The 26368-nt window shown below is 40.5% G+C and overlaps 2 protein-coding genes across 2 annotated transcripts in view; one reads left to right on the top strand and one right to left on the bottom strand.

Annotated features, from left to right (window-relative positions):
• Positions 1-26368, top strand: part of TP53BP2 (tumor protein p53 binding protein 2) — an 86983-nt gene that overhangs the window by 3514 nt on the left and 57101 nt on the right. The gene's annotated exons all lie outside the window — the stretch shown is intronic.
• On the bottom strand, positions 1583-19313 carry FBXO28 (F-box protein 28). Its single transcript, XM_081123935.1, has 5 exons — positions 19012-19313; positions 10527-10636; positions 9693-9831; positions 7984-8179; positions 1583-6210 (listed from the first exon to the last, which is right to left on the bottom strand). The coding sequence occupies exons 1-5, from the start codon at positions 19276-19278 to the stop codon at positions 5816-5818; spliced, it is 1107 nt and encodes a 368-aa protein (XP_080980061.1). The 5' UTR covers positions 19279-19313; the 3' UTR covers positions 1583-5815.

The following is a 26368-nucleotide window of genomic DNA, read 5'->3' as shown; positions in this document are numbered from 1 at the left end:
GAATTTTGGGAAGTTCATCCTTGGTTTGTATTTCCTTTCTAGTTATACTTTGTACTTTTTGCTCAAACACCCCCCACTCCAGTTTTTCCCCTCCTCACAATTTCCTATAATTTTGCCTTGAGGAAATGACTCACCGTGACCAGGGGAATGTATACAAGCAAGTTGAGACATACTTTTCTGGACAAAACAACCTTTAATGCATCCAGTAAGAATTGTTTCAGGAATCAACAGGGAAGTTTATAATGAAAGGAGACACCATTTGACTTAAAAAATATATATTGGTAAAGATCCTTGGTTTCCTAACAATGTGAATGTACTATGTGGCACCTGAGGCACCTGAAGGATACAGAACTAAAGATTTTCTGACTCTCTCATCATTGATGTTCCTCTCTCTGAAATCAATAAAATATATTTAAGAAAAAAAAAATTTCCACCCCGATCTGCCTTCTGAGGACTGGGAGATGCAGCAGCAGCCTTTATTTCTGTTTCTGTGATGTTTGGGTGACTAGAGCGAAGAGAGGGTGCTGGTACCACTCCTGTCACCTTCACCCTGCAGCACAGTCATCTGTGACCTCTTTCCTGAACATCTAAGCTTTAGGCAAAGTGGGTAAAGCACGTATCCAAGAAACTCTTCCTCTGCATTTTGTTCTGAGTAAATCAGTCCCATATTTACAGAACAAAGATGAAATAGATTTGTATGATTATATTTCATTGAAATTTGGAATAGTTTTGGAGCTGGAAGGAATTTTTTTAATATAGCTTTATTGATTTTAGAGGGAGGAAGAGAGAGGGAGAGAAACATCGATGAGAGAGTCATTATCAGCTGCCTCCTGCACCCTCCCTACTGGGAATCGAGCCCACAACCCAGGCATGTACCCTGACCGGGAATCCAACTGGGATCTCCTGGATCATAGGTCGATGCTCAACTGCTGAGCCACCCGACCAGGGTTGAAGGAATTTTGGAGAGAACCAGTATTCTTCCCTGGCAGGGAAAAAAAAAAATTGGTCACTAATCTTGTATTGATTGGCATCATATAGTAAAGTGACTAGACCTGTTCGTGGCCTCAGACCACAGCTAGGACTGCCTCCTACATAAGATGACAGGTTCTAGAAGCCTTCACAGTGCTTCCTACCTATTTGCCTAGGCTGAATCCATTGCCTCCTCCAAGCCCAGACTTTCCCTGATTTTAAGTTCTGTATGTCATTCTTAACATGAGGGATTTTGGCATTGACTACTTCTAGTGATGTATGGAAGTTAGAATTGATGTAATATAGTTTCATAGCTCCCAGCTATTCCAGAATATAGTGTGGTATAGCAGGACGTACAGAAGCTTTGGAGGCAGGTAGTTCTGGGTTCAAGTCTCCTTTAGGCATTTCCTCGTGTAGCATCATGGATGTGTTGCCTAACCTGAGTTTAACTGCCCTGCATAGAGAAACACCTGCTTCCTAAGGCAGCTGTGAGAACTCAGATAACATGTGAAACACACATTCGACTTGCCCAAGAGGTGGGGAGTCACATGGCCCCTATTCCAAGTGAAGCTCTGTAACTTTTGGCACATGAAATACAAAGAAAACAAGCAGCGCTGGTAACAACACATTTATTTCGTACCCTGTTGTGCAACTGGGGGGTGGTTTTCACTCTCCAGTAATTGAATTAGGTTATAAACAATGAAAACTCCAGAAGGTAAACTGGCAATTTATTGTTGCTCATGAGCATAAGTAAACAGACATGGTACCACATAAAGGAATTTTAAACACTTCTAAACTTCTGGTATAGTTTTGAATATGGACCAGTATACTTTGGCAGTGGACCTACTAGATGACCAATATGCTTCTAAATCCCATGATTCTCTTCAGACACAACAGGAAAAAGTTGGTTTTACCCTTTGATTTCAGAAATTTAACAGAAATCCTCAGGAAGTTGGCAAATGCCAGCATGACTTGAGCCTATATCATACTTATCATGGTTTATACGTATATTGCTATTAAAAACAAAATCATGGTACGCAGCAGCCAACTAATTGCTAGTTTCATATTGTAGATGACTTTAGCATTTTAAAAAAGTAATTCCCTTCAGAATGGCAGGCTCTAGAACTTTTGTTATTTTTAAGTGGTTTTAACTTACTAACCTTTTGTGGACTAGTTAATTCAGATAGATTCCTAGTCAAAGAGCTGGATAGCAATATCAATGGGTTTTATATTAGAAACAGCCATTTCTAAGACTGCATTCTACAGGATGTTTCCTTTCAGAATGCCTTTTATTCCTGGATTCTAATCTTACTTACAGCATATGATACTTGTAGACGGTTTGACTAGTGTTAACGAACGGGTACTCGTGGCTAGAGCAGGATATAAGAACGTGCTGATCACCAAGTATGAGATTTTACATTAAATTAAAATTATATACTGTTGGAAATCGACAAGATTGGGAGTTCCTAGGTCCTAGAAAATACTATGGCTAAGGAAATAGAGAACTCAAAAAAGGAATCCACCTCCAAGAAACTAATTCAGTATAGTAAAATAGAATTAAGTGCCCTGTCTTAGGAAAACATTTAATAATAAGGGACATCATACATCATTTCTTTGGAGATTAAAGTGCAGGCTATGAAATGGCATAAAAAATAATGCATAAAATAGTGCAATCTTAAGGTGCCATTGTTTTTATTACACATAGCCTATATTATGCCCATTTCTCAAAAATCCAGCTGTAGTGACACCTTTTAGCTTACTTATTTAGGCATTACTTATACTTTTACCCACCTCTGGGCTACATAGAATATTTTAACATTTTAACAAGTAGAATAATAGCGCGTACATCTCGAAACTACTAAATAGAGATTAAGGCAAGCCCCTGTAAAGTTCAGTACTCCACAAAACACAGTTTACAAAAAGAAGTTGCTTCCAAAACCAGTGGCTTTAGATCTGATGGCACCCCAATAGTTTTAAAAACACGATTACTCTGAATACACTTGCCTTTGCCCCACTATTCCCAGGCTCTAGACATCAAAAGAGGAGCTTGAAAAACAGCAGGTTCTATAACCTCATGTTCAGAAATAATCCATATTTCAGAACAGGTGAAAATCAAGCCAAGACCATGTAGGAGATGAGCTGAGGATCCTGTAGGGGGCAGTCTTCTTTTTCCCTTATATTGGATCTGTCTGTAGTGCTGTACCATAATCAGCTTCTAAGTGGGTAGGACCCATTAAAATAGAGAAGTCTCCTCTGAAAAACAGCCAAGGAGGATGACAAGAATATTTTATGAAATGTTGTTCTAGGACAACACAGTATTAACTTTACGGCATTTATATTACTGACGTATGATCCAGGGCAGGACGGTTCTCTCTTGGGAGGCTGATTTACAATTTTCCTGTAACATATGTCAGTTTTAGCTGATCAAAATAATTTGTGACTTGTTGAACCTTAAATACCATTATGCTAACCAAAAGCAAGTATAACAGCTTTCAAATTGGTCAAGGCAATACCCTACCATGTTTTAGCTAGAGTCTAAGTAAGATTTAAGACTTAAAACAAACAACAGAACTGTAGTGCTTTATTCTCCGACTGTTATGGAACATTCATGCATTAACAATCGCAACTCTTTAACCTTACGGACAGGTGATTACAAGTGTATACTGTAGAAAATTGGATTCTGAAACAAAATCTACTGTCTAATAGTGTGAAAGCTTGTTATGAAAGCCAAATACTCATGTTCACTAATGGAAGACTATAGATACATTTAGGGTATCTTGATAAAGTTTATAAAGAAACCCAGGCAACTTTAAATAATTCATCAACAACTATTAAAGACACCATCTGAGGTTATATCCCTTTGATGCATAAGGATCATACTTTGTAAACCTGTAAACATGTACTTTGTTACTTAGAAAAGTCTTCCTATTACCAGGAAAGCAGACTATTAAAGGCCATGAGTATTCCAGTAGGCCTCCTCCAAAGTTATGACAATATGGCTAAATCCTATGGTTACAAAAAATGAGATCTGCTGAGTGAGTTCCAGACAGGGACTTTTATGGATGACCTTGGCTGACAAATCTTTTTTAGAAATTGTTTATTTTAAAATTACCTTCTCAACAGACCATGAAACACTTGGATGTTACTTTATAGTTTTTCATTGAAAACATACTACATTGTAAATGGAGTTTTGAAGTTAGACATAGAATTGATCAAACTCTAAGGACAATATAAAAAATGGGTAAGAAAGGTTCATCTGGTGAGGTTAATCTGAAGGATGCAGAACCATGTTGTGTTGGACGGATAAAAAAAGGGTGACAACCTTGTGCTTTTGTTCAGCTAAGGTACTTACCAAAACCTTAGGTTTTATACAGGTACCAAACTCTCACCTGGAAAGGGACAGCTTTCTACATTACACCTAAATTTATTTTAAATAACTGAAGCCCAAGGCAACAGTTTAAAAGAACAGTCAAATAATAACATAATTTAGTACATTAAAATAAGACTAGAACAGTAATAGCTGAGTGTCTCAAAAATATACAGCTGGGGAAAATAACCACTGTACACAATTTGGAGGTTGTTAAAGTGACCACTTAGAAGGTTGAACAGTGCAAGACATGCTTTTCCAGTTACAAGCTCAACACAGGAGTGCAAACAAAATTAAAGCTTTTGTTTAAAGTTGAGGATAAGGAAAGCCTGAAATTAATATTAAAAAACTTCCCTCAGGTCATCCCCCAGAAACAAAATGATCAAAATGCTTTTTCGTAGTACAGTGTTCTTCAATGAACTTTCTTTCAATGGCATAACTGCATCCCACAGGTTGGGTCCCCCACTCACACCACTGGTAACCACACTCGATCAATGAGCGCACACAGTAGTGAGCAAGGAAAAGTACTAGTTACCAGAGGTCTGTATGGATAGAAAGAGCGTTGGGGCTTGGGGTTCTGCCTTAGCCAGTGTACCTGAACCCTACAGAGAACAGATAAAGCAATGGGCTTTAATACTCTTGTTCCTGTAAACCGGAGGACAAATGGACTCACAACCCCTCCCCGCAGAGGCCAGCTGTTGTGGTGGAAGATTTTAAGTGCTTAAATAAACTAAGACGCTGCTCTAACAGGTGGAGAAGTGTAGAGGTTCAAGATCAATACCAGTGCAAGAGCTTTTTAAGTGAGTTGCCTAGGCAATGCATGCATCCATCCATGCAAATGTAGGACGTGGCCCCAAAGAGAACTGAAAACATGATATAACTGGATAAATCCCTCGCCAGTAGTTTATAAAAATATAGTCGATACTGTAGAGGCCCCTTCTACAGTCAATACTATGGAAGTCCGTTTCAGTTACCCATTACTTCAATACCAAAAAGCAGTTTCTACTTTTCAGACATTCCAGACAAAGGTCACTTATAACAAAAAGTCAACTTTTTTTTTTTAAACAAGATATTGTCCATTTAAAAAGTAGGTCTTTTCTTTCAAGTGAACAGGACATTTTCTGTATTAAACTTCTAGTCTGTCAAGACTGGTTTAAGATCCTTAAGTAATGTGCATATATGCAGAAACAAATAAACTTACTTTAAACATGAGCTGCACAGAAAAAAAAGTGAACTCCTCAAAACATGATAGAATAGGTCTGGTTAGTACAAATCTATTGCAAAGTAAAAAGATTCTGTGCGTCAGTTCGACCAGGAGAAGCGGGGAAAGAATGTCCCAACCATGAAAGTTCAAGTTTAAGTTGTGTTCTGAGAGCCTAGAAGCCTAAGGGACACCATGTCGCTCACAGTATCCTGACGTGCATCACTGCTCAAGCCACTAAGCCAGGTCTTCCCCTGGAGTCAGAAGCACATCCCAATTTACTTTCTGTTCCGGAGACGTTTGGATTTCCTAAGAGAGTCTATGGCTTCTGCTGCCTTTTTCCGTTTCCGGGGCGAGACTTCACTCTGCCCAGACCCTGAGGGGTTTCCTACTGCGCTCTCCATCACTTCTCGCAGTTTGCGCTCCAGCTCCGCCAGCCGTGCGTTCTGCTCCCCTATGATCTGGGTCTGCTCTAGCAGTTTCTGGTCCTGGTCTTGGAGCTGTTTCTGTTGTTCTTGCACTTTGGTGCGGAGCTCGGAAATTTCACGCCTGAGAACAGTCACGCCAGCACCGTTCGTCTTAACCTGCTGCTGGAGTTTGGTAACCTCTTGTCTTGAAGGGTTCTGCTTGGAGAACAGCTGCATTGTTGTTAGGGCTGCAGAAGGTCCTGGAACTGTGGGGAAATAGTTTAAAATGGTCAGCTAATCATTTACAATGTCTCATTACCTGTAATACTTCATTAATTAAACTTATTTTTAAATGGAATGTCCTGTCACTTCTGATCATTTCTTCTCTGCAATCTACTTGGTCTGCTGGGTTAACCAGACACCTGGTTTTAACTATAAATGGGTTTGAATTCTGAGTCTCATGTTCATGTGGCAATGTGTGGACTGCCAGCAAATGACAAAGGACATTTAATGGCATAAAGCTGGATTTGAAATATTATACAACACTTTTGCACCTAGTAACTAAATACAAGTAGTAAAATTAGAATATAATGATTTTCTACCTCATTTCACACAAGGGAACATAAACTTTCAAGTGAGACATACAGACCTATCATGTTCTTACGTTCTCTCTGTACTTAGTTACGTGCAAAGGCTCCAGCTTTAGCTAAACAAACAGGAGAAATACCATTGGAGTGGCTATACCGAGACTTTCTGACTTTCTGTGATCATGACGATCACACAGACTTTCTGACATGTGCAGGAAGGCTCTGGACTATTCTGTTTTAGGATTAATACAATGTAACATGGGCATAAAAATCACTATTTTAAACTAATAACCTACTTTTGTTTTTAAAACTTTACTTCCTGAAGATTTTCTAAAAGGAACAGATGGATCCATTCATACCCTAAACCCACCAGGCCAATTTTCTCCTTGTACATCTAATTACCAGGATCTTCTCCTTGACCGATGCACTCTTCCTTCTCTCTGTTTATCCACCTTCCACTCATACATCACTGCTCAGGTCAGTTCTTACCTCTTGTGAAGTCTTAATCGGATCAGCCAACAATGATCTGATCTGCCTTAAGGTTCTGTCTCTGCTATTCTTTTGGCATTCAAATGGACACGCCTTTAAAATATTTCTCTTGCCTATGATACGTGAACTTTGAGTCTGGATATGTCTTACCTTTTGAAATAGTAAGATCCTTGAGGGCAGACACCACGTATTACACTTCTTTTTAGTCTCCACTGGACACAGTACAGTGCTGTGCGCTTAACAAGTACCCAATAAATAATAGATATATTATTAATGCTGAGATGCCACAGGCTTTATTATTAAGTGACAGAGAGGCACTCAGTTACTCCACTGAGTACTCCAGGGAGCGAGCTAACCGGAACAAAATGTTTTACTAAAGTTTTTAAAAAACATTTGCAAGGGCTGAGGATATTGAATAATTTAATCCTTCAGTAGGTAAGGGCACAAATCTCTAGGATCCAATACACTTTTGCAAAACAGCTACCACAGAAGAAGTGACGGTGTTCACAACAGCCCCATGCCCGTTGTCTTTTAAGGTGGCAGATGGACACTCTGGGGGCTGAAATAATTAACTGGACATTTCCATGAAGAATTTTATCTGCCATATTTAATTGTTTTAGGATAATGACAATTAAGTAGTCAGAAACATAAAAAACTATACCTATATATAGCTTTACACTCAGCAATTCTACTCTAATAAATTTATTTTAAGTCAACAGTTATGGATATGTACAAAAATTCAGCCACAAGACTGTTCTTCAGAGTGTAGTTTAAATACTGAAAAACTAGAGACAAATGTGCTTAACTGTAGTGGATCAGTTACAGAAGTTATGGTCTATAATTCAATTTGTCATTAAAAATGACACAGAAAAGATCAAGATATACAATTAAACAGGGAAAAGAGCAAGTTATCAAATTTATGTATGAATGTTATAAACTGAACACAGTAAAAACAAGAGATACCTGGAGGTGAGCCCATGAGTCTTCCAGACACATCTGATCCTGGTAATTTCCTCTTTAGAATTGGAACAATCTTTTCATCAAAGTACTCCATTGCCATGGAGGAAATATCCCTTAACTCTTGGAGTACTTCATGAGCACGCTGAGGGGCTCTGGTAGAATTGACATATCTCAACACACGATAAATCTCATCAATAACCTAAAATAATAAGTTCTCATTAGCACTTGCATTTTTTCCCCCCGAAGAAAACAGCTAAATAGGGAGAAAAGCGACTGCTTGTTTTGCAATTACTGTGAAGACCTAACATGGCAGTTCCCTCTATTATGCTCATGGCAATTGGCACAGTAATCAGTGACATGCTATGAACACGATTTAAATCTTTGGACTGTGCTGGGTGAGCGAGAATTTCTATCTTGTTTACTCTACTGTTTAGCAAACAAACCTAATAGAATATTGAACCTCAAACAGGGTGGGGCAAAAGTAGGTTTACAGTTGTTGGTATGGAAAATAATTAACAAAGAACACAAGAATAATGGAAAATAATACAATAATTAAAAAATAATACAGGAATAAACTTTCACGTACTCACAACTGTAAACCTACGTTCGCCTACCCTGTGCATCCTGTCTTTCCTCATCTTCCATCTCTGTTCTTGTCTTCTCCTTGAGATTTCCTTAACGTTCCTTTCTACTCATTTAAAATTTTTTCGTCCACATTTAAAAAATTTAAGTGCACTAAAAATTTTTTTTATGGCATATGTTTGACTATATTTTTCTTATTTCTCTTAGAATATTAATGACGGTTTCTTTTTAAAGTTTTGTGTCCTTACATGGTTTTCTCAAAGGTGTTTCCCCCATTTGTTTTACTCTGTGTTTCATATTAGTCCAATGATTCTCTATTCTCTGCGTATATTTAAGTATGGAGCCCATAAAAGGTTATTAGGACTCCCTAGTTAGCCACGATGGCTGTCAGGTTGGTGGGAGGGGAGAAGGAGGGGCCTAAAAATTCAATATGAGAGTAGATTGATTTGATTTTTAAGAATGTCATCACATTAAAATCAATTTTAAAGGACACAAAAATACAACACTCTGGAAACATTAGATAAACTCAAATTAAAGAATATTCTTCAAAATAACTGACGTATTCTGCACAAAAATTTAGATCAAGAATCACAAAGACAGAGTAGGGAACTACTCCCCATTAAAGAGTAATCCATGCATGACCCTGGATTGGGTTCTGGACTGAGAAAAAGAATAGCTGCTAGGAAGAATATTATTGGGATACATGATGAAATCTGAATTCGGACTGTCAAACAAAACAAAACCCAGCTTGTCCCTCCTACTCTGCCTCCCCAATTATAACAATCTTGAAGGCACGGACAATACCTAACTTGTTCACTGCTGCTGTATCTCTGGCATCTTAACAAAGAGTAAAAGCTCAAAAATTTCTTCTTGAATAAGAACTCTTAACAAGCTTCTCTAAAAAATAGCAGGGCTCCTACTGTACATTTCCTAGTTAACATTTTAAATATAAAGAACACACGAATGACTCATAGTTCTATTAGCTACTGTACAGATGTTGAACAAATCCACTCACAGAAACTCATTCCAGAGAAGTAGGAACAAGTCTGACATTTAAAAATCACTTTGTAACTTTGTAATAAACTTTACATAGTCCAATCCAGCTGTTCCAGGTAAGAATTCTATTTTACCTTTCCTGGGATGAAGCAGCAGAGATTGGAATCCACATACTTCATGAAAGTCATATTTAACAGTGAAAGCCTGGTTTCAACGGCAGCAAGGATATCTGCATGACGAGCTAATGAATGGTTTCTCCTTTCCGACTCTCTCCTATAATTAAAAAAGCAACCTTTAAAGATGTACTGTGGACTCAAATGTTAAGCAATCAAAACATCTTAATGAAACAGCCTAACATTTACATATTAATTTCAAAATCTACAATTGGATCATAATTCAACTGTAATGATAAATCAATCACAATGTCCAGAAATCGCTGTCAATTTTCTCATTGACAAAATATTTGGGGGGGGGGGGGGTTCGATGCTATTGTAAATGGAATTGTCGACCTAACTCCATTTTTGGATTGTTTACTGCCAGTGTATCCAATTATACAAATGATTTTTTTATATCTATCTTGTATCCTATATCCCTGTTTCACTCCTTTATTAGCTCTAATAATTAATTAGTATATTCCTTATGAATAAGGCCACATACAGACAAGATCATGTCATCTGTGAACAGAGAAAGGTATACTTCTTCCTTTCACTCTGGATGCTTTTTATTTCATTTTCTTGCCTAACTGCCCTGGCTAAAACCTTCAGTAAAATGAACAGAAATGTGAGAGGGAGCAAACTATAGTAAAAATCTCTTATTATGATCAAGGTACCCTATGCTATAAGAACTTGGAAACCATTTAACAGGTAAACTCTTATTGAGTTTAAAACAACAACAACAGAAAACACCCCAAGAAACACACAAACAAAATCCCCAATTGTAAATCACTGCCATTGCTAGCCATGACACACCTTGGGAGCTGTGCTTTGACTTGTTTCTGGCATAGATTATGGTACCTCTCCACTTTTAGAAATCCCTGATTCAACATTCTCTGGCAGACCAAGTCCATTCTTTTACAAACCTATGGGGAGAGAGGAGGAGAAAGAATTTTAAAAATAATCAAGCTAATGACAATTAGACTTATAACTCAAAGTTCTCTGTGCTAGTATTGTTCCCCAGTTTGCTGTCTGAATCCTTGAATCAGTATATGTGGGTGAATCCCTCATACTCTGTAATTCTGACAATATTGCATTACAAATTAGTATGTGTAGGCAAGGAAAATTTACTCCTTTACTTTAGGAATTTGTCGCTAGTTCTGAATGTATCCCCAATATGGTCAGAAACTGTAGTCTGAAGACCAGTAAAACAATATATTCAAAAGTTTTTAATGGTTTGAAACCAGGAAAATTCTCTTAGCCAAGAATGTACAGTCAAACTCAAGTCTCACAAAGTCTGTATGATCTATGACTGGAATGAGACTTATTCATTTCTACTAGTGACTTGGGTTAACTATAGACAGTTTCTCTATTCCAGATATTAGGATATCCTCCAAAGTATCTTAACGCTATAGCAGAACCTCAGCTATTTTAAATCCTTGAGGAATATGGTGTTTATATACAGTGAGAGCACCAGATCAGATGCCAGAACACCTAAACTTAAGTCCAACCTTGATGCATTCTTGAGTAAGTCAGCTACCATTTGAAAGCTTGAGTCAGCCATTTGTAAAATGTGGATAGTATCTAACTCAGGGATATCATTAGGAGTAAATGAAACAATACATGCTAAATCACTTGGTAAACTAAAGTTTTACATAAAAATTATGTTAAATAAATTTTAACTTAGTACTAATTTGAAAACTATGCTCCATATACTTAGTTATGTTTCTAAGATATCTCAGCATCTTTCTTATCTTAACGAGACCCAGTGCATATTTAGTGTCTGTTTGTTTGTTCTTTGATCCCTGAGAATCCTGCAGAGACACAGAGGCATCAACCTGAACATCATGGGTGTGGACGTTGAAAGTGAAAGAGAGACAAATCTGTATCAAGATCAAGTCAACTAGGCAGGGGCTGTCTTACACTTTTCTCTCTCGTAACACCCAAGCACAAATGTTTGGCAAATACTTGTTTAAAAAAAATACTGACGAAACTCTCCATACAAGTTTGAGTCCACCTGGGAATACAGGGACAAAAAGCCAAACTGGCTAAAGCCAATGAAAGCCTTATTATCTAATATTAAACAGTAGACGCTTCCTAAATCACAACGTGCCAAATGAAGGGTATTAAGGAAAACAGTACTTTTCAATATCAAAACGAATTAAAACATAGTCCATTTTAAATACTGATACTAAGAGTAATTCTAATAAAAGGTTTTTTAAAACATGGTAAAATCTATTTCTAACTAAACAACATTTGCTCAGTGTACCTTAGAAAATTCTAAAAAACACAATACACACAGCACACGCTTCATGAGCTGTCAGTATGATGACATCATCACATCGCATAACTGCCAGAGAGCTCCACTGTGCACTTGTGAAAGAATGAGTGGAAAATGCAAATGCCACCTCTTAATACTTCAATGGAAATCTTTGCCATCTTACAGATTCCTTAAAGGGCCTTGGGAACCTCTCGGGATCCCTGGACCACACTTGAGAACCAGTGCCCAATCCAGAATAACCACATTGCCACAAACACCGGTACTAAACTTTATGTGAGGGGGGAAAAAAGAAACTTTTATTGTTAATGGAGAAAGGCAAGGAGAGTGCGCCTGTGTGTATGTGATGAGGGGAAACAAAGCAAGGACTGCAGGATTAGAGGTGATGGCACAGGGAAAGGCACCAGGTCTGGAATGAACAAACCATTAGCAAACAAACTGCTTCCGGAGAGAGATCAGATGTGTAGGCAAACCTGAGAGATAAAATCTCCCATGGTTTGCACAGGGAAATCAGAGTAATGAGAAATAACTTTTAAAAGACCACCCTTTTGAAAGATCTCATATTGGGACAGTTGATTGGTCATTTTCTATAAGCAACAGTGATATCAGGACCAAAGATATGTTCTGGAAATTTCACACTGAGACAACTGAAATCCCTGTAGGTGATTTGAAGAAGTTTAAGATAAGAAAACAAAGGCGTATCAACGGAGCCTCGACTGACATTTATAGTTAAAACCTGGCAAACAGACCAGAAAACAGGAAGGCGCAAAGAAAAATTAAAATAGCATCAAAAAGTCAAGTTTAAAAAGATTTTAAGCATTAGTCAATATTGTAAGAGAAGAGCAGGATTTAGTGTGGGGCTCTGCCTTTCATGGATGTTCAGTCAGCACTGTCTGACCCATAGCACAAAAACAAAGACACAACAGATCGTGTGTCTTTTGTTAGGCTTCAGAAAGAAGCACAGTGACCTCTGGAAAACAGAGACACCCATTTTCCCCAAGTAGTTTAATGGTAACTGCTGACAGTGTATTCTAACTTGCAATGCAAAATTATCTCATTTAAAGTATAGCTCTGTATTTATGAGTATTTTAATAATTTCCCAAAATAAAGGGAAAAAGATTTATTTCCCTGGTTATTAAAACAAAACAAAATTCTAGCAACTTGGCAATTTACCCAAGACAGTAAACCAAAATTCTGGAGTCTACCATACAAAGATGACTACTATGTCCAAGATTACTAGGCATTTATATATGCTATAAATACAAAAGGAACTGATGGCCTAGGTCAGTCTACAGTGAAAACATGCAGCTTGGTCCCATTACTTGCTGCTCTAGTGTGAGATCAGGTGTGGTTTCTGTTCATTACTTCAGGATTTAAAATGCTGTTTAGCCTTTTCATCACTTTCTAGCTTAACTGGTCAGTAATAAAATATTTGCTTCACTTGTGTTTAGCAATCTTTTTCGATTTGTGTGTCACCATGGCCCTTTTTAACAGTGCAAGACCCATATTCCACAATTTTCCTAGTAAACCTAACCTTAATATAAAATCTTAGTTGACTCTAAGATGTACTTTTTTTCATATTTTAACATTTCACGTTGGAACAGTCTCACAATATATGCTGTCTTACGATTATAACTGGCAACATTTCTTTTTCAGATGTCTTAGATGCCTTGAAATACAGCCTGGGGCAAAAGTAGGTTTACAGTGAAACATAGTTTATTCTTGTATTATTATTTATTATTGTATCATTTTCCCTTCAACTAACTGTAAACCTACTTTTGTCCCACCCTGTATAGTATACTGACTTCGATGCTTCTCTCTCTCCCCTCCTCCTTTCTTCCTTCCACTCTATCTGAAAGCAATGGAAAAATATCCTCAGGTGAGGATTAAAAAAAAAAAAATCCAGGTCTTCTAATTAGTGTCTGTTTAAATTTAGTGATCTGCAGCTATATAGAGTGAAATAATTATCTTCAACTGATCAGTGTCAACGAATCCTCTGCTGCTACAGAAACAACTGGCTCCAGTCCACAAGGATTCCTTGAGGCAATATGGGATTTTTAAGGACATTAATGGGGTCCTCACCAACTGCCAAGATAAGCAAGGTCTAGCAAGATGGAGCTAGACCAAGATCTTCCAATAATTCTTTCAAAGTTCAAAAACCAAAAGTGAATCATGGGGAAACAATTCAAGACCCTTACCACCTGCCCCCTCAGAAAAGCTATAAAGGACATTTGGGGGGCAGTCACTCAGCTTCTTAAAATGGTCTTGTAAAATATTAAAGACTTTCTGGTTGAACTAAAAACTTTACATTTAAAGAAATTTTCTGATATCCTCTGTTGGAGTTAAATATTAAGCAACTGATTTTTCAGCACTATTATAATTTATACAGAAAACACTTTTATTTTACAATGACATACATTTCCTATTGTTTACTCAGAGCAATGAAATGTTTTAAGAACGATTTCATTTACTCAACAAAAATAAGCACTTACACTGTGTCACAGACTATCTAAGGACATCAGGATTCATGATGAAAGGATATGTGGAGCTTACATTTAGTGGGAAACAGACCCTTCCAAAAATCATCCCACTTTGTGTGCGCAATAATGATGACCTGGAAACTTAGAAATATGGCCTGAGTAAAGTTCAGAAGAAACACAGAGTCTCTACTGAGGTCCTAACACTTGAAGGTACATTTTCTAGGAGAGGAGAAACAAAGGAGAGGCTGTAGGCAGAAGCAAAAGCATGTGCTCAGACAGACCTAGGATGTTCAGGAAATGAAACAGCTTGTTTGTTTCAATCACTCTTAAGTGCAAGATGCTAGAAGTAGGTGACTGGGAAAAACCTCTATCAAAGGTTATCTTTTGCTCCTAGTCTCAAAAATCATGGAATTGGCTTTATATGCACAGCCATCTTTTTAAGACAGTACCTTCCTTCTTCAACACTGTGAGAATCCATGGCTCTCAGTTTACCAGAATATACAGGTATATCTGGTCTTCTTTATGAAATAGCGATGATGCTAAGAGATAGAAGTTGTTGTTTTAACATCCCTACTTGCTTCCCCCACCACAAGCTGTCAACCCTGGAGGCTCTCGAAAACAGTTTCTTAAATTTGACAAGTCTGTGAAATAAAAAAGGTAGAAAGTAGGGGGGAGTCTGATCACTAGTCTAGGACATTAAAACTTTACACATCCAAAATAAATCTGTTTGTTTAATCTCTCTAAGTCACCCTTCTGTAATTACTGCATTACACTATACATCATTTTGTTTTTCCTGAGAGGAGTGTTCTTCCACCTTTACTCACTGGATAAAAACTCATTATCTTGAGGAAGCGTCTCCTGATTAAACCCTCCGATTTACTGTGCTTGGCCGTGTTACCTGAGGCTTTGTAAGTGTGCTCAGGAACAGTTTCAGTGAAGATACTGGACAGGGTTAATGATTGAACCCCTTTACTCTGAGACTAGAATCTGCAAGAAGAATGAATTATCCCCCAAGTATTACAACTTCTTACCTGCATTTAAGTATCTGTTAATAAAATCATAACCTGATGAGATGAAGAAAAAACGAAAAGCAGCAATAAAGAGAGTATATTCTCTATAACTCAGCAATAGAGAGCAGTGGTTCTCAAAGTGTGGTCTAGGGATCCCTGGGGTTCCCGAGACCTTTTCATGGGTTTGCAAGCAAACTATTTGCATTAATACTAAGATATTATTTGCCGCTTTCACTCTCAACTCTCTCACAACATAGTGTTTTCCAGAGGCAACATGACATCTGGTGACATTGTTATGACAGCTAATATACTGTGTATTCTTGTGCTTTCTAGAATTTTCCAAGGTAAGCTCTTAGGGTCCTCAGGAACTTTTAAGAGCGTACAGGTGTCTCAAGACAAAAAAGTTGAGACCTACTGGCACAGAGCAAGAGATATGAGGAAGACAGCTTGCCTAAAAAAAAAAAAAAAAAAAAGTTTTCTTATATTCCTTCAAATTTCCTACCAATCAACCCTCTCCATAATGGAAATTTTCTAACAGTGGAAAAAAAGATAGGAGAGGAATTATAAATGGGTAACAGACTTAACTAGCTAGAGCACTCTGGAGAAATATCTTGGGACAAAAGCGTATTTATGTGTTGTGTTACCCGCTGGAAAGTTTCATTCCAGACAATAAGCAAGATTTCAGAATCTAACCTTCAGGCAAACCTATGTCCTAAAACACGAACAGGATTCCACTTACAGGCGGCGCACTACTTGACCCACACAGAAAAAATATCTGATAGGATCTCCCTAAAACACCTCTCAAACAGCCTTCCACACTCATCTTTCAGTGGTGAGAACACTGCTCCCGAGTCAGTCAATGTTATACTTTCATAGTTAGCTTGAAGCTGCTCCCTGACTAGAAGTAGGACCTCACTTCTTAACCTTTGCCTCTTGTTTCAAAAACTCTCACACCTGTCAAGAGGGCCCAGGTGACAGTCTAATGCTGCATCAGCAAAAATTTGTCTGATTTACTGGAAAAACAACTCAAAGTACAGGTTTTGTCATTACAAAGGTTGCATTCAGCCAAATAATTTTTAAATACATTAAATACTTCAATTTAAATACTTAAAACCCCATGTAACCAGGATTTCCAAGCTCTGGGTACATTTTTGGAGCAAGTTGATGGCAGAAAAACAAAGGATTTAATAAGGCATTTGGACAGTCTCTTGGAAGTGGACTGGAGAGTCAAATTTCAATTATTCATGGCAAAGGGAGGCAAGTAACTGGAAAATATGACTTTAGCAATTTCAATGTAGAGCAAATCTTTTAAAGAAAATGCATAGTAGTAAGTGTACCTGTTCTCTAATTTGGGTGCTAACATAATTATGATCGAGGCCCTAGTAAGGCAAGTAAACTGGGAAAGAAGAAGCACAAACACACACCTGAACCATACACAAACTAGCTCATCAGCCACTGAGTAGTTACATCACTTTCTTCCAAGCATATCTACCCTTAATTCCCCTAAAAAAATAAAAGGAACTATGTAATTTATATGCTTCACAGCAGCATACGTACTAAAGTTCCTTATTTTTTGGCAAATAATTATTAAGATACAAATGGCCACTTAAATAGAAAAGGCATGTAAAGCACCTACCAGGCACTGTCTCTAGACCGCCAATTTCATATAAAGCACATAATTAAATTAATGCTGACATCTAGTGGAGAGAAGGAATATCTTTCTTTTCTAATGCTAACCTGAATTGTACCCTGACACCAAACCAAAAAATCTAAAACCAAAGCTACCTCCAACCCCCACGAAAGATTACCCATTTAATCCAAGAATTATCCATTAATCTCAAGTAAAAAAAGGAACGTTTCCTTTTGCTAAAGCAGAGGGGAAAAAAAAATCTCTGAGATGTAAAACTGGCTGCATCATTTTTGGGGGGAGGAGGCTCAGGGGACTGGTAAGAGCTCCTTGTGAAAAATCTTTGAAACTACAAATTTGTTTCCTTAAATGGCTAGAATAGATAATTGCTTAAAAATTAAGAATGCAGCTGAATATTTCACTTGGAAGAAATGTCACTTAATAAATTGTGGGGTGTGTTTTGACTATTCCCTAGGATGAGGCTAGTTCCTCCCCCTCCTTTAGAAATGTTTTTAATCTTCAAAATAATAAAACTACTCCCCGCCCCCATTTTCCTCAACACTTACATAAAACAGAACTGTGACCATTCCAAGCTTTGCAAAGCTATTGTCTGGCTGAAAGGCTCAATTCAATCAAATGTTAGGCCTAATTTCCAGACACCATGACTATAGAGCATGACTCCAATTAAACACCATTTTTTATACAAATCTGAAGGAATATTTAAGATTCTACATCAAGTTCTAAGGATGACATGTTTTGAAAATTCACGGACAGTCCATTTTTAAATACACTTTTCAACTGGAGAATTTTCCATCCTGCAGACTGGAATGAACTGCTGTGTTGACTAGAAAAATAAAATTAGTCATCAGCTTGAATTAATATTAATAAGCTTTCTTTAAAAAACAAGCGTGATTTCATTTCACAATATGCAATTACAATCGATTTTAAACTGGGGGTTTAGACCTAAAATACGGCATATTGATTAGGAAGAAAATGCTACACACAGCACATTCAGAAATATGTCTTTGTCTTAAAAACAAGCCCGACCAGATTAAGCATCTAGACAGAATCGGTTTGCAATCACTTCAAAATGTCCACCTCCTTAATTTCCTCACCACTTAAAGATAAATCCACCAAAAGAAAGCAAAATATGCCTGAACTAAGACATTCACCAAACCTCCCCAGACCTTCAGCCAAACCTCTGGAGGGGAATAAAACCCCAATGGCCAGGTCATTCTTTTCCGAATCACTGGCTGGACGACCCCTGTGGTTTTAAGGTATGAAAGCTCCCCTAAAAGCGGGCGGGTCCGGGGTACACCCCTAGTTAGAAAAGGAGCCGCGAGGGAGAAAAACGCGGGTCAAGGGGCGAGTCGGCGCACTCGGGCGGGCAGCGGCCGGGCGCGGCGCGGGGCCTGGACTCCTCCGGCTGCACCGCCCGGGGCGCCGGCCCCGGCCCCGGGCCTCGGCCGGGTTTGGGGAGGACCCACCAACCCTACTTCTTCAACAAGGAAACCTGGGCGGCTGGGGAACAGTACGTTCTGCTGGCAGATAATCCAAAGCTGGCTGCGACCCGGGATCATGCTGCCTCCTCGGGAGTTTTGTCCCCGGGGTCGCCGAGCCCACTCGGGGGTCCGCGCTCCGGCCGGGCGGAGGTGGGAGCCCCACCCCCGCCGCGCTTCCAGGCGGGGAGCACCCCAAGGCGAAGTTGCCCCGACAGTCGTCCCAGCCCCGAGGCGAGGGCGGCATCGGGACAAACCCCGCTGACAGGCGCGCGGAGAGAGACTTGGGGGCGGGAGGGCCGCGCTCGGGCTCCGGCACCGGCTGGGCTCGCGGGGGGCTCCCACCCCGCCCCTTCCCAGACGTCGGCCCGGCGGAGAGGGCGGCGGGGGTCCCGCGGGGGCCTCACCAGGCGGAGCTGGCTAATCTCGTCGTAGGACATGAAGCTGAGGATGTTCTCGATGGCTACGATGGGCAGCGCCACCAGCGTGTTGTTTTGAGGCAGCTGGTCCGGAGCCAGCGCTGGGGCCGGGGGCGCCTGGGAGCCGGGCTGCGGGGCCTGGGGCGGGGGCGGAGGGGGCAGCCGCTGGGCAGAGCCGATGGCCGAAGAGGAGCCGCTGTCGCCGTGGCCGCCGCCTCCTTCCTCAGCCATCCGCTCCTCCGCCGCCGCCGCCATCTTGGGGGTTTAATTCCTTCCCCCACTGCAGGGGGACTGGGGGCACTTCCGGTGCGTCATTTCCTCCCCGGGAGCCGGAGGGGCGGGGACACCTGGAGGGGGGAGGAGCCTGTCGGGGGGGGCGGTGCCCGCCGAGCTGTTAGAGGGGCGCAATGAGGGGCCCCCGGGGAGTCCTGGGACAGTGATCTCTGATCTAAGATTGGAAACGACGGGGGGAAGGGAGGCTCGTCTGTTGGACTTACTCTCTAGGGCTTCCTGCCTAAGGGTGGCGAGGCGATGCTGCCCCGTAAATGCAGACGGAACGAGGTATTTAGAATATCATTTTCCAAAAATCATAGTGATAATTGATTGAGGCAGATAAAAAGGAACGTAGTGTTGATTAAAACTACCCTGTGGTGAAGCTTGAAAGCACGTTAAAGGAAAGAAGTCGGACGCCAAGGACCGCGCACCGCAGGGTCTCATCCGCACTGACTGACCCGCGGCGACGGGGGAGCTGGTGGCCTCCAGGGGCTGCTGGGAGCCGGGAAGGGGCGTGGTCGCCGGGGGCGCAGCCGGGAAAGGGGCGTGGTCGCCGGGGGCGCAGCCGGGAAAGGGGCGTGGTCGCCGGGGCTGCAGGGAGCCCGGGAAGGGGGCGTGGTCGCCGGGGCTGCAGGGAGCCCGGGAAGGGGGCGTGGTCGCCGGGGCTGCAGGGAGCCCGGGAAGGGGGCGTGGTCGCCGGGGCTGCAGGGAGCCCGGGAAGGGGGCGTGGTCGCCGGGGCTGCAGGGAGCCCGGGAAAGGGGCGTGGTCGCCGGGGCTGCAGGGAGCCCGGGAAGGGGGCGTGGTCGCCGGGGCTGCAGGGAGCCCGGGAAGGGGGCGTGGTCGCCGGGGCTGCAGGAGCCCGGGCAAAGGGGCGTGGTGCGCTGAGGCTGTTTCGGAATTGATCACGGTGATGGTTGCGCAGCTTTGTAATACGCTAGAGACCACCGGACTGTGCACTTTAAAGTAGTAAATTTTAGACATGAATTATAGCTCAATAAAGATGTTGGTATAAAGATGTTGGTTTAGGCAAGAATCATCAAAAGGTGCTAAAACTAGAAAGTAAAGGCGCGATGTGGAACATAATATTTATAGAGTCTCAAAAATAACTGCCCACAAATTACATATTAATCACAAAGATCAAAAGGAAGTACGACAAGTTGGGTAGACAGGCCACTAACCAAATAATCAAAATTAGCATCGCGAGTCGTGGGGGGAATGGGCATCATTTGCCTCCTGCTGTGATACCCCCAAAAGGACATAACGTGATGTATATTCCTGCAAAAAAAGAAAAGAAAAGCGTATCCTGTATTTGAGTAGACAAATCTAGATAACTGCTCCATAATCTAAAATATTGTAAAAGACAAAGTCTAAGGATTTAACCCAGATTAAAAGAGAGTAAAGGGGCAAGACCACTAAATCCACGGGCAATCCTGAATTGGATTAGGAAAAATAGCTATAAAGAACATTACTGTGACAATTGGTGACCTTTGAATACGAACTATATTAGATAATAACAGTAAATTTCCTGATTTGGATAATTTTATTAGGGTCTTGCAAGAGAATGCCCTTGTTCTCGGGAAACAAACCTTGAAGCATTTAGGGGTAACGAGGCATGATGTCTCAATTTGCTCTCAGATCGTTCAATAGCTAGAGAATGAGATTAATAAAGCAGATATAATAAATGTTAGCAATTGGTGAATCTGGAGGAAGAGTATATGAGAGTCACTTATAGTATCTTGCAATTATTTCGAAATAAAAAGTTTTTCACTTATTTTTCATTTACAGTTGACATTCAATATTCTATTAGTTTCAGGTGTACCGCAGGTGTTGTGGTTAGATATCGATTAACTTAAGAAGTGATTCCCCCCAATGTCTAGTACCCACCTGGCACCATACATAGTTATTACACTATTATTGACTATATTCCCTATGCCGTGCTTTATATCCCATGACTGTAAAAATAAAAATATTTAAAGGTTGCTTAATATTTCCATAGTTTTGTATCTTCATAATGTCCTGTAACAAAGATCAAGGTGCAGGAATCACTAAATTTTGAAGCTTGGCTTGAAATAGTATATGGAATCATGTTTTCAGTACATTCTGGGAGCTCTCATTATAAATAAAACCCATTTAAAATCCTTTAAAAAGTGAATTGCCATTTTCTAACTTAATTAGTCTATTTCTTAAATCCACTAGTTAAATGCCATTTTGTTTTGCCTGAAATGGGCCATGTGGGTTTTTTTTTTTCGTTTCCCTTATCTCTCTACATGTGATCAACTAGTTAACATCTATCGCTGATCTAAACAACACAATACAACTTTGGAAACAATTTAAACCACTTCCTGCCAGTGAGCCCATTCACATTGTCCTCTGTTTATGTACGTTGGATCCATGCCCTGGAATTCCCTACGTGTTTTTTTAATAGAGAAAATTTCAAAACAAATGGTTGCTTTGTTGTAGTTATTAAAATCAATGCTTGTTTTGGAGATGCTTTCCAATCAAAACAAGTACTTGCAACTAAAACAAATATTTGAACTTTTAGCAGGAGTTCTGGGTTCTCAATGTGGTTTTTTTTTTGCCAGCAAAGCAAAGTACCGAAGGACCTTTGCGAGATAGCAATCTCAAGTACAGAATGGACGTATACATCTTAAGATCTATTTTCATATCTATATGAGGGATAATATTACCTTCTTTCAGCTCATAAAGTTAATATGACAGCAAACAGGTGGAGTTTTGAATTCCTCACCTTAAAGAGGTAAAATGAAGTTACTATAATGCAGACACTGTACGTTATCCTGGCCCCCTTTATCCATCTGCCTCCCTGGCCAGGGTGTGTGTTGGGGGGATAGGGTCAGGTCGGGTACAGTGAGCTGTGGGGAGCCGTGAGCTAAGATGCTCAATGGCAACTCCGCAGGAAGACTGGCTTTATGTATGAAAGAGAGGAAACGAAAACCAGACATTGTTTTTCCTATTGTTAGCACATTTGTAATTTATATAGAAAGATGGAAGAGCTCACAGATTAACTAAAAAGAGGTTTGAGAGTTTCTAGGGACTGTGAATAATTAACTACGGTTTATTTCTTTTTAATTGTACAAGAACACATAACACAACATTTACCATCTTAACCATATCTAAGTGTACAGGTTAGTTGTGTAAATATACTCATGTTGTTGTGCAGTTTTGCAGAACTGAAAGTCTGTACCTGTTAAACCACAACCCCCCGTTCCCCTGCCCGCAGCCCCTGGCAGCCACCCTTCCTTCTGTCTCTGTGAAGTTGACTACTCTCGACACCTTTTATAAGTAGAATCATAACCAGTATTTGGCCTTTTGTGACTGGCTTATTTCACTTAGCATAATGTCCCCATGTTGTAGCTTATGTCTTAATTTATTTTTTAAGGCTGAACAATATTCTATTGTAGCCCCATGCCCCTCCCACCCAGGGATGGTGATGGCTGCCTCCAGCCTCCAAACCCCAATAAGTCCAGACCCCAGAATGTGGGTCACCAGTAGAAGACCCCTTAACAGCGGTCTTGGAGGAGAAACAGGAGAAAGCAGTACAGCCCCCACAGGCACGTTTCAGGGGTGGATGGACAAACACGTATAAGCTGGGAGGACCTCGTGGACTTTCTGATATTTATCACTCTAATGAGCAGTATTTCAGGAAACTACAAGAGCTGAAGACGTCCCACAAGGAAATTATGGCAAAGTTAGAGAAAATGCACCAGAATAAGTTAAATTTAAAGGAAGTTCAGCCAGTGATCCTCAGGGAAGAAGCTTCTAACGTCTGGTCTCTGTATCAGAAAAGAACTATTGTCCTATCTCATGAATCCCCTGGCTCTCAGAACTTGATGCAGGTCATTCTTTCTTCCTCTTTGATTGTGTCTTTCTCTGAAGATGAGTTGCCCACTTAGAAAAATACCCTGAGAAGAACGGAACGGTGACCTGTGCTCAGGAGCTCACCAACAACATGTGGACAAGCTTTTCTATAAAAGATTATATTCAGTGAAGATGCTGACTTCCCAGCAGCTGAAAAGTCAAAGAAGAAACCAAAGCAATGGGTGCCAAAGATGACAGTACCTGAGCCTTTTCAAATGATGATTTGAGAACAGAAGAAAAAAGAAGAGAACATGGAATCTCAATCAGATATTGAAATGGTACTTAAACTGCTCCAAAAGCAACAAGGCTCAGAGAGTAAGAAAAAATTCCGAGCCAACCCAGTTCCAGCCTTCGTCTTTCTCTGCCTTTAACATGTACAGTCAAACAAAATGAAAAAAAAAACAAAACAAAAGAAGATTATGAAGGACAAAAACAAAGAAGCTCTTTAGGCCTCACAAAAGCCATTTAAATTTATAGCAAGAGAGGAACAGAAGCGAGCAACCTGGCAAAACAGCCTAGAGATGATTTGCTTATGGTTCAACTACCGATGCCAGGTTAAAAGAAGAGCTCTATGGAGACATCAGGACACAGCTAAGAGCTCAAGAGCTTTTAGCGAATTCATCCCCTCTGCCTTATAGACCAGCTGGCAGGGGTTTTGCTGCAAAGTAGCCCAAGTGTCCTGAACGGGCTGAAAAGTTGAAGTGTAAACAAGTCTAGGAGCCAAACTGCTGATTTTGGAGACCTTCCCGAGAGATATCAGAAACACCTCTCAGAACAGAAGTGTCCAAAACCCCTAACAGTCTGCAAACCATCTGATCATGCAGCCTCACGTGCATCGACTAAAAGAGAGGAGATGTTGGCAGACCTTGAAGCAGACAAAGAAAATTTGCCTTTTCCCAGTCAGTCCCCACTCCCCATGCTCCTTGCTCCAGGCAACCACTGATGTGCATTCTGTCATCGTTAGATTCCTTTTGTCCCAGTGTTTTGTATAAATGGAATTATAAGCACTGGGGAGAGAAAGATAAATCAGACATGGTCCACTGTCTGGTACAATGTTTCTCAGCTTCTAAGCCCATGCCCTCTTTGATGAGGATAGAAATCTCAGCCCTGTTCTGAGATAGCGGGTGTGTCCAAAGAGAGCCATGCCCCATGTCCCCTGCTTTCTCATGACTCTGACAATCACTGTTTCTTTGAGTTCTCTGCAGCCCAGAAGATCTTGTCGAACCTTACTTTCAGAAGTTTTTATAATAAAAATAGGCATTTTCTTTTTTCCCAACGTAAAATAACATTATAACATGATAACATGATTTCGGCTTATATAGTTCACTTCTCCAGGCTCTGAGAAACCCCCCTCCTTGGTGGACAGGGTGGTCCTTACGCTTGAGAATCACTTGTCTATTCTAACAATCACATGGGACTTAGATGGCTAACCATTGGCATTGATGTGCTAAAGGACATTCTGGGAAGGAGTTGTACAGTGTTTTGCCTCCTCCTGACTCACTTTAAATGCTTGGCCTTTTATGGACACCAAGCATTTAAGGATCACAAACCAAGCAATTACTCATGTCTTTGTTTTATATCCCTTGGTTTCCTGCTATTATTTTTAATAGTTCTTCCGTAATCGTATAATAGCTTCATTTATAAGGTCATTGAGATCCAGGAAATAATGAGTGTTCAAATCATTTAGCCAAAGAATTTAAATAACTACACGAGGCAGGACGTTCCCAACTGGGTGGTTGAGGGTAGTGTTGTTGGATTTAGATTTCACAGCAAGTAAATGAAAAAGTATCATATTGCAACTGCAGAAGAAGATCTAAGTGTTGAAATCTATTGTGTCCTAATAACACATTTAAAATTGGACTGGTGGGATAGCAGAAGGCCGGGCGCACATCTACGAAGGAGGATTCGTTTGTGAAAATGAAGTTGATTTATTTAGGGAGCTACATCTTCATTTTCTTCTACTTCCTCCGCTTTACGGTGATGCTAATTGTCATAGTGATTTTGCCTTTGTTTGTTTTTAAATATATTTTTATTGACTTCAGAGAGAGGAAGGGAGAGGGAGAGAGAGAGAAACACCAATGATGAGAGAGTTATTGATCCAGTGCCTCCCGCATGCCCCCGACTGGGGATGGAGCCCGCAACCTGGGCCTGTGCCCTGACCGGGAATCGAACCCCGATCTCCTGGATTCTACGTCAATGCTCAACCGCTGAGCCATGCCAGCCGGGTGTGATTTTGTACTTGGTCTTCATTTTCAGCCCAAGATTTTTCAGCTTTTTCACTAATGCTCAAACCACCAAAGAGAAGGTATCAGGAAGTAAGAATAAAAAAATATTGAGAATGGAAAAAAAAAAAAAAAGCGAGAAGCTAGGCATCTCATTCCTTTTCCTAGTTACTCTAAAATCTGCACATGTGCTGAGCCAACACCAGGAAGCTGCGTGACACCGCTTTCATCCCCTATGGGTGATTTTTTGTGTGGCTATTGATGATATCACACAGTATTTCCTTTGTGAGAAACCTACAGGGAAAAAAATTTTTCTCTGATTTCAACCAGGAGTAGTTGCTCTTTTTCTGAGCAGCTAATTGGAACTGCTATAGGAAAACAGTTACATCCCTTAAAGCACATCGACAAAGCTTATGTACTTCTTTTTTTTTAAAATTTTATTTATTTTAGAGAGGGAGAGAGAAACACCAAATTTGTCGTTCCACTTATTTATCATTCATTGGTTGCTTCTTGTAGACGCCCTGACCGAGGATCAGACCCACAACCTTGGTGTATCCGGAGGGTGCCCCAACCAGCAGAGCCACTGGGCCGGGGTGCTCATGTGCTTCTTTACAGGGACAGAAAAGCACCACGGATGACAACATTGAGGTAGAGTCAAAGATTTTAGACAGCAGAGCTTTGAAGTGGCAGAAAATTGTAAAAGCTCTTTGCTTCCTGCACTAGATGCATTGATTTTTTTCTTTTTCTTTTTAAACCAGAAAGTCAAATGAAGAAGGAAGCATAGAATTTCAGAGGCTAGCAAACAAGGCACAGAGGCATTAGGGAATGAAGCTTCAGACCAAGAGTTTACCAAGCGCTGGCAATGCCCCCGAGGCCGGCCACGGATGGTCAGCTTCGTGGGTAGTGCCATGCTCAGTGGCAGAGGAGCTCCAGCTTCGTACTGAAGTGCGTGCTGCGAGCTTACCGCCGGCCT

Source organism: Miniopterus schreibersii (assembly GCF_964146895.1).
Source record: "Miniopterus schreibersii genome assembly, chromosome: 21".
Classification (NCBI taxonomy): Eukaryota; Metazoa; Chordata; class Mammalia; order Chiroptera; family Miniopteridae; genus Miniopterus; species Miniopterus schreibersii.
Note: the sequence above shows the minus strand (reverse complement) of the source record. Positions and strands in the feature narration are given on the sequence as shown.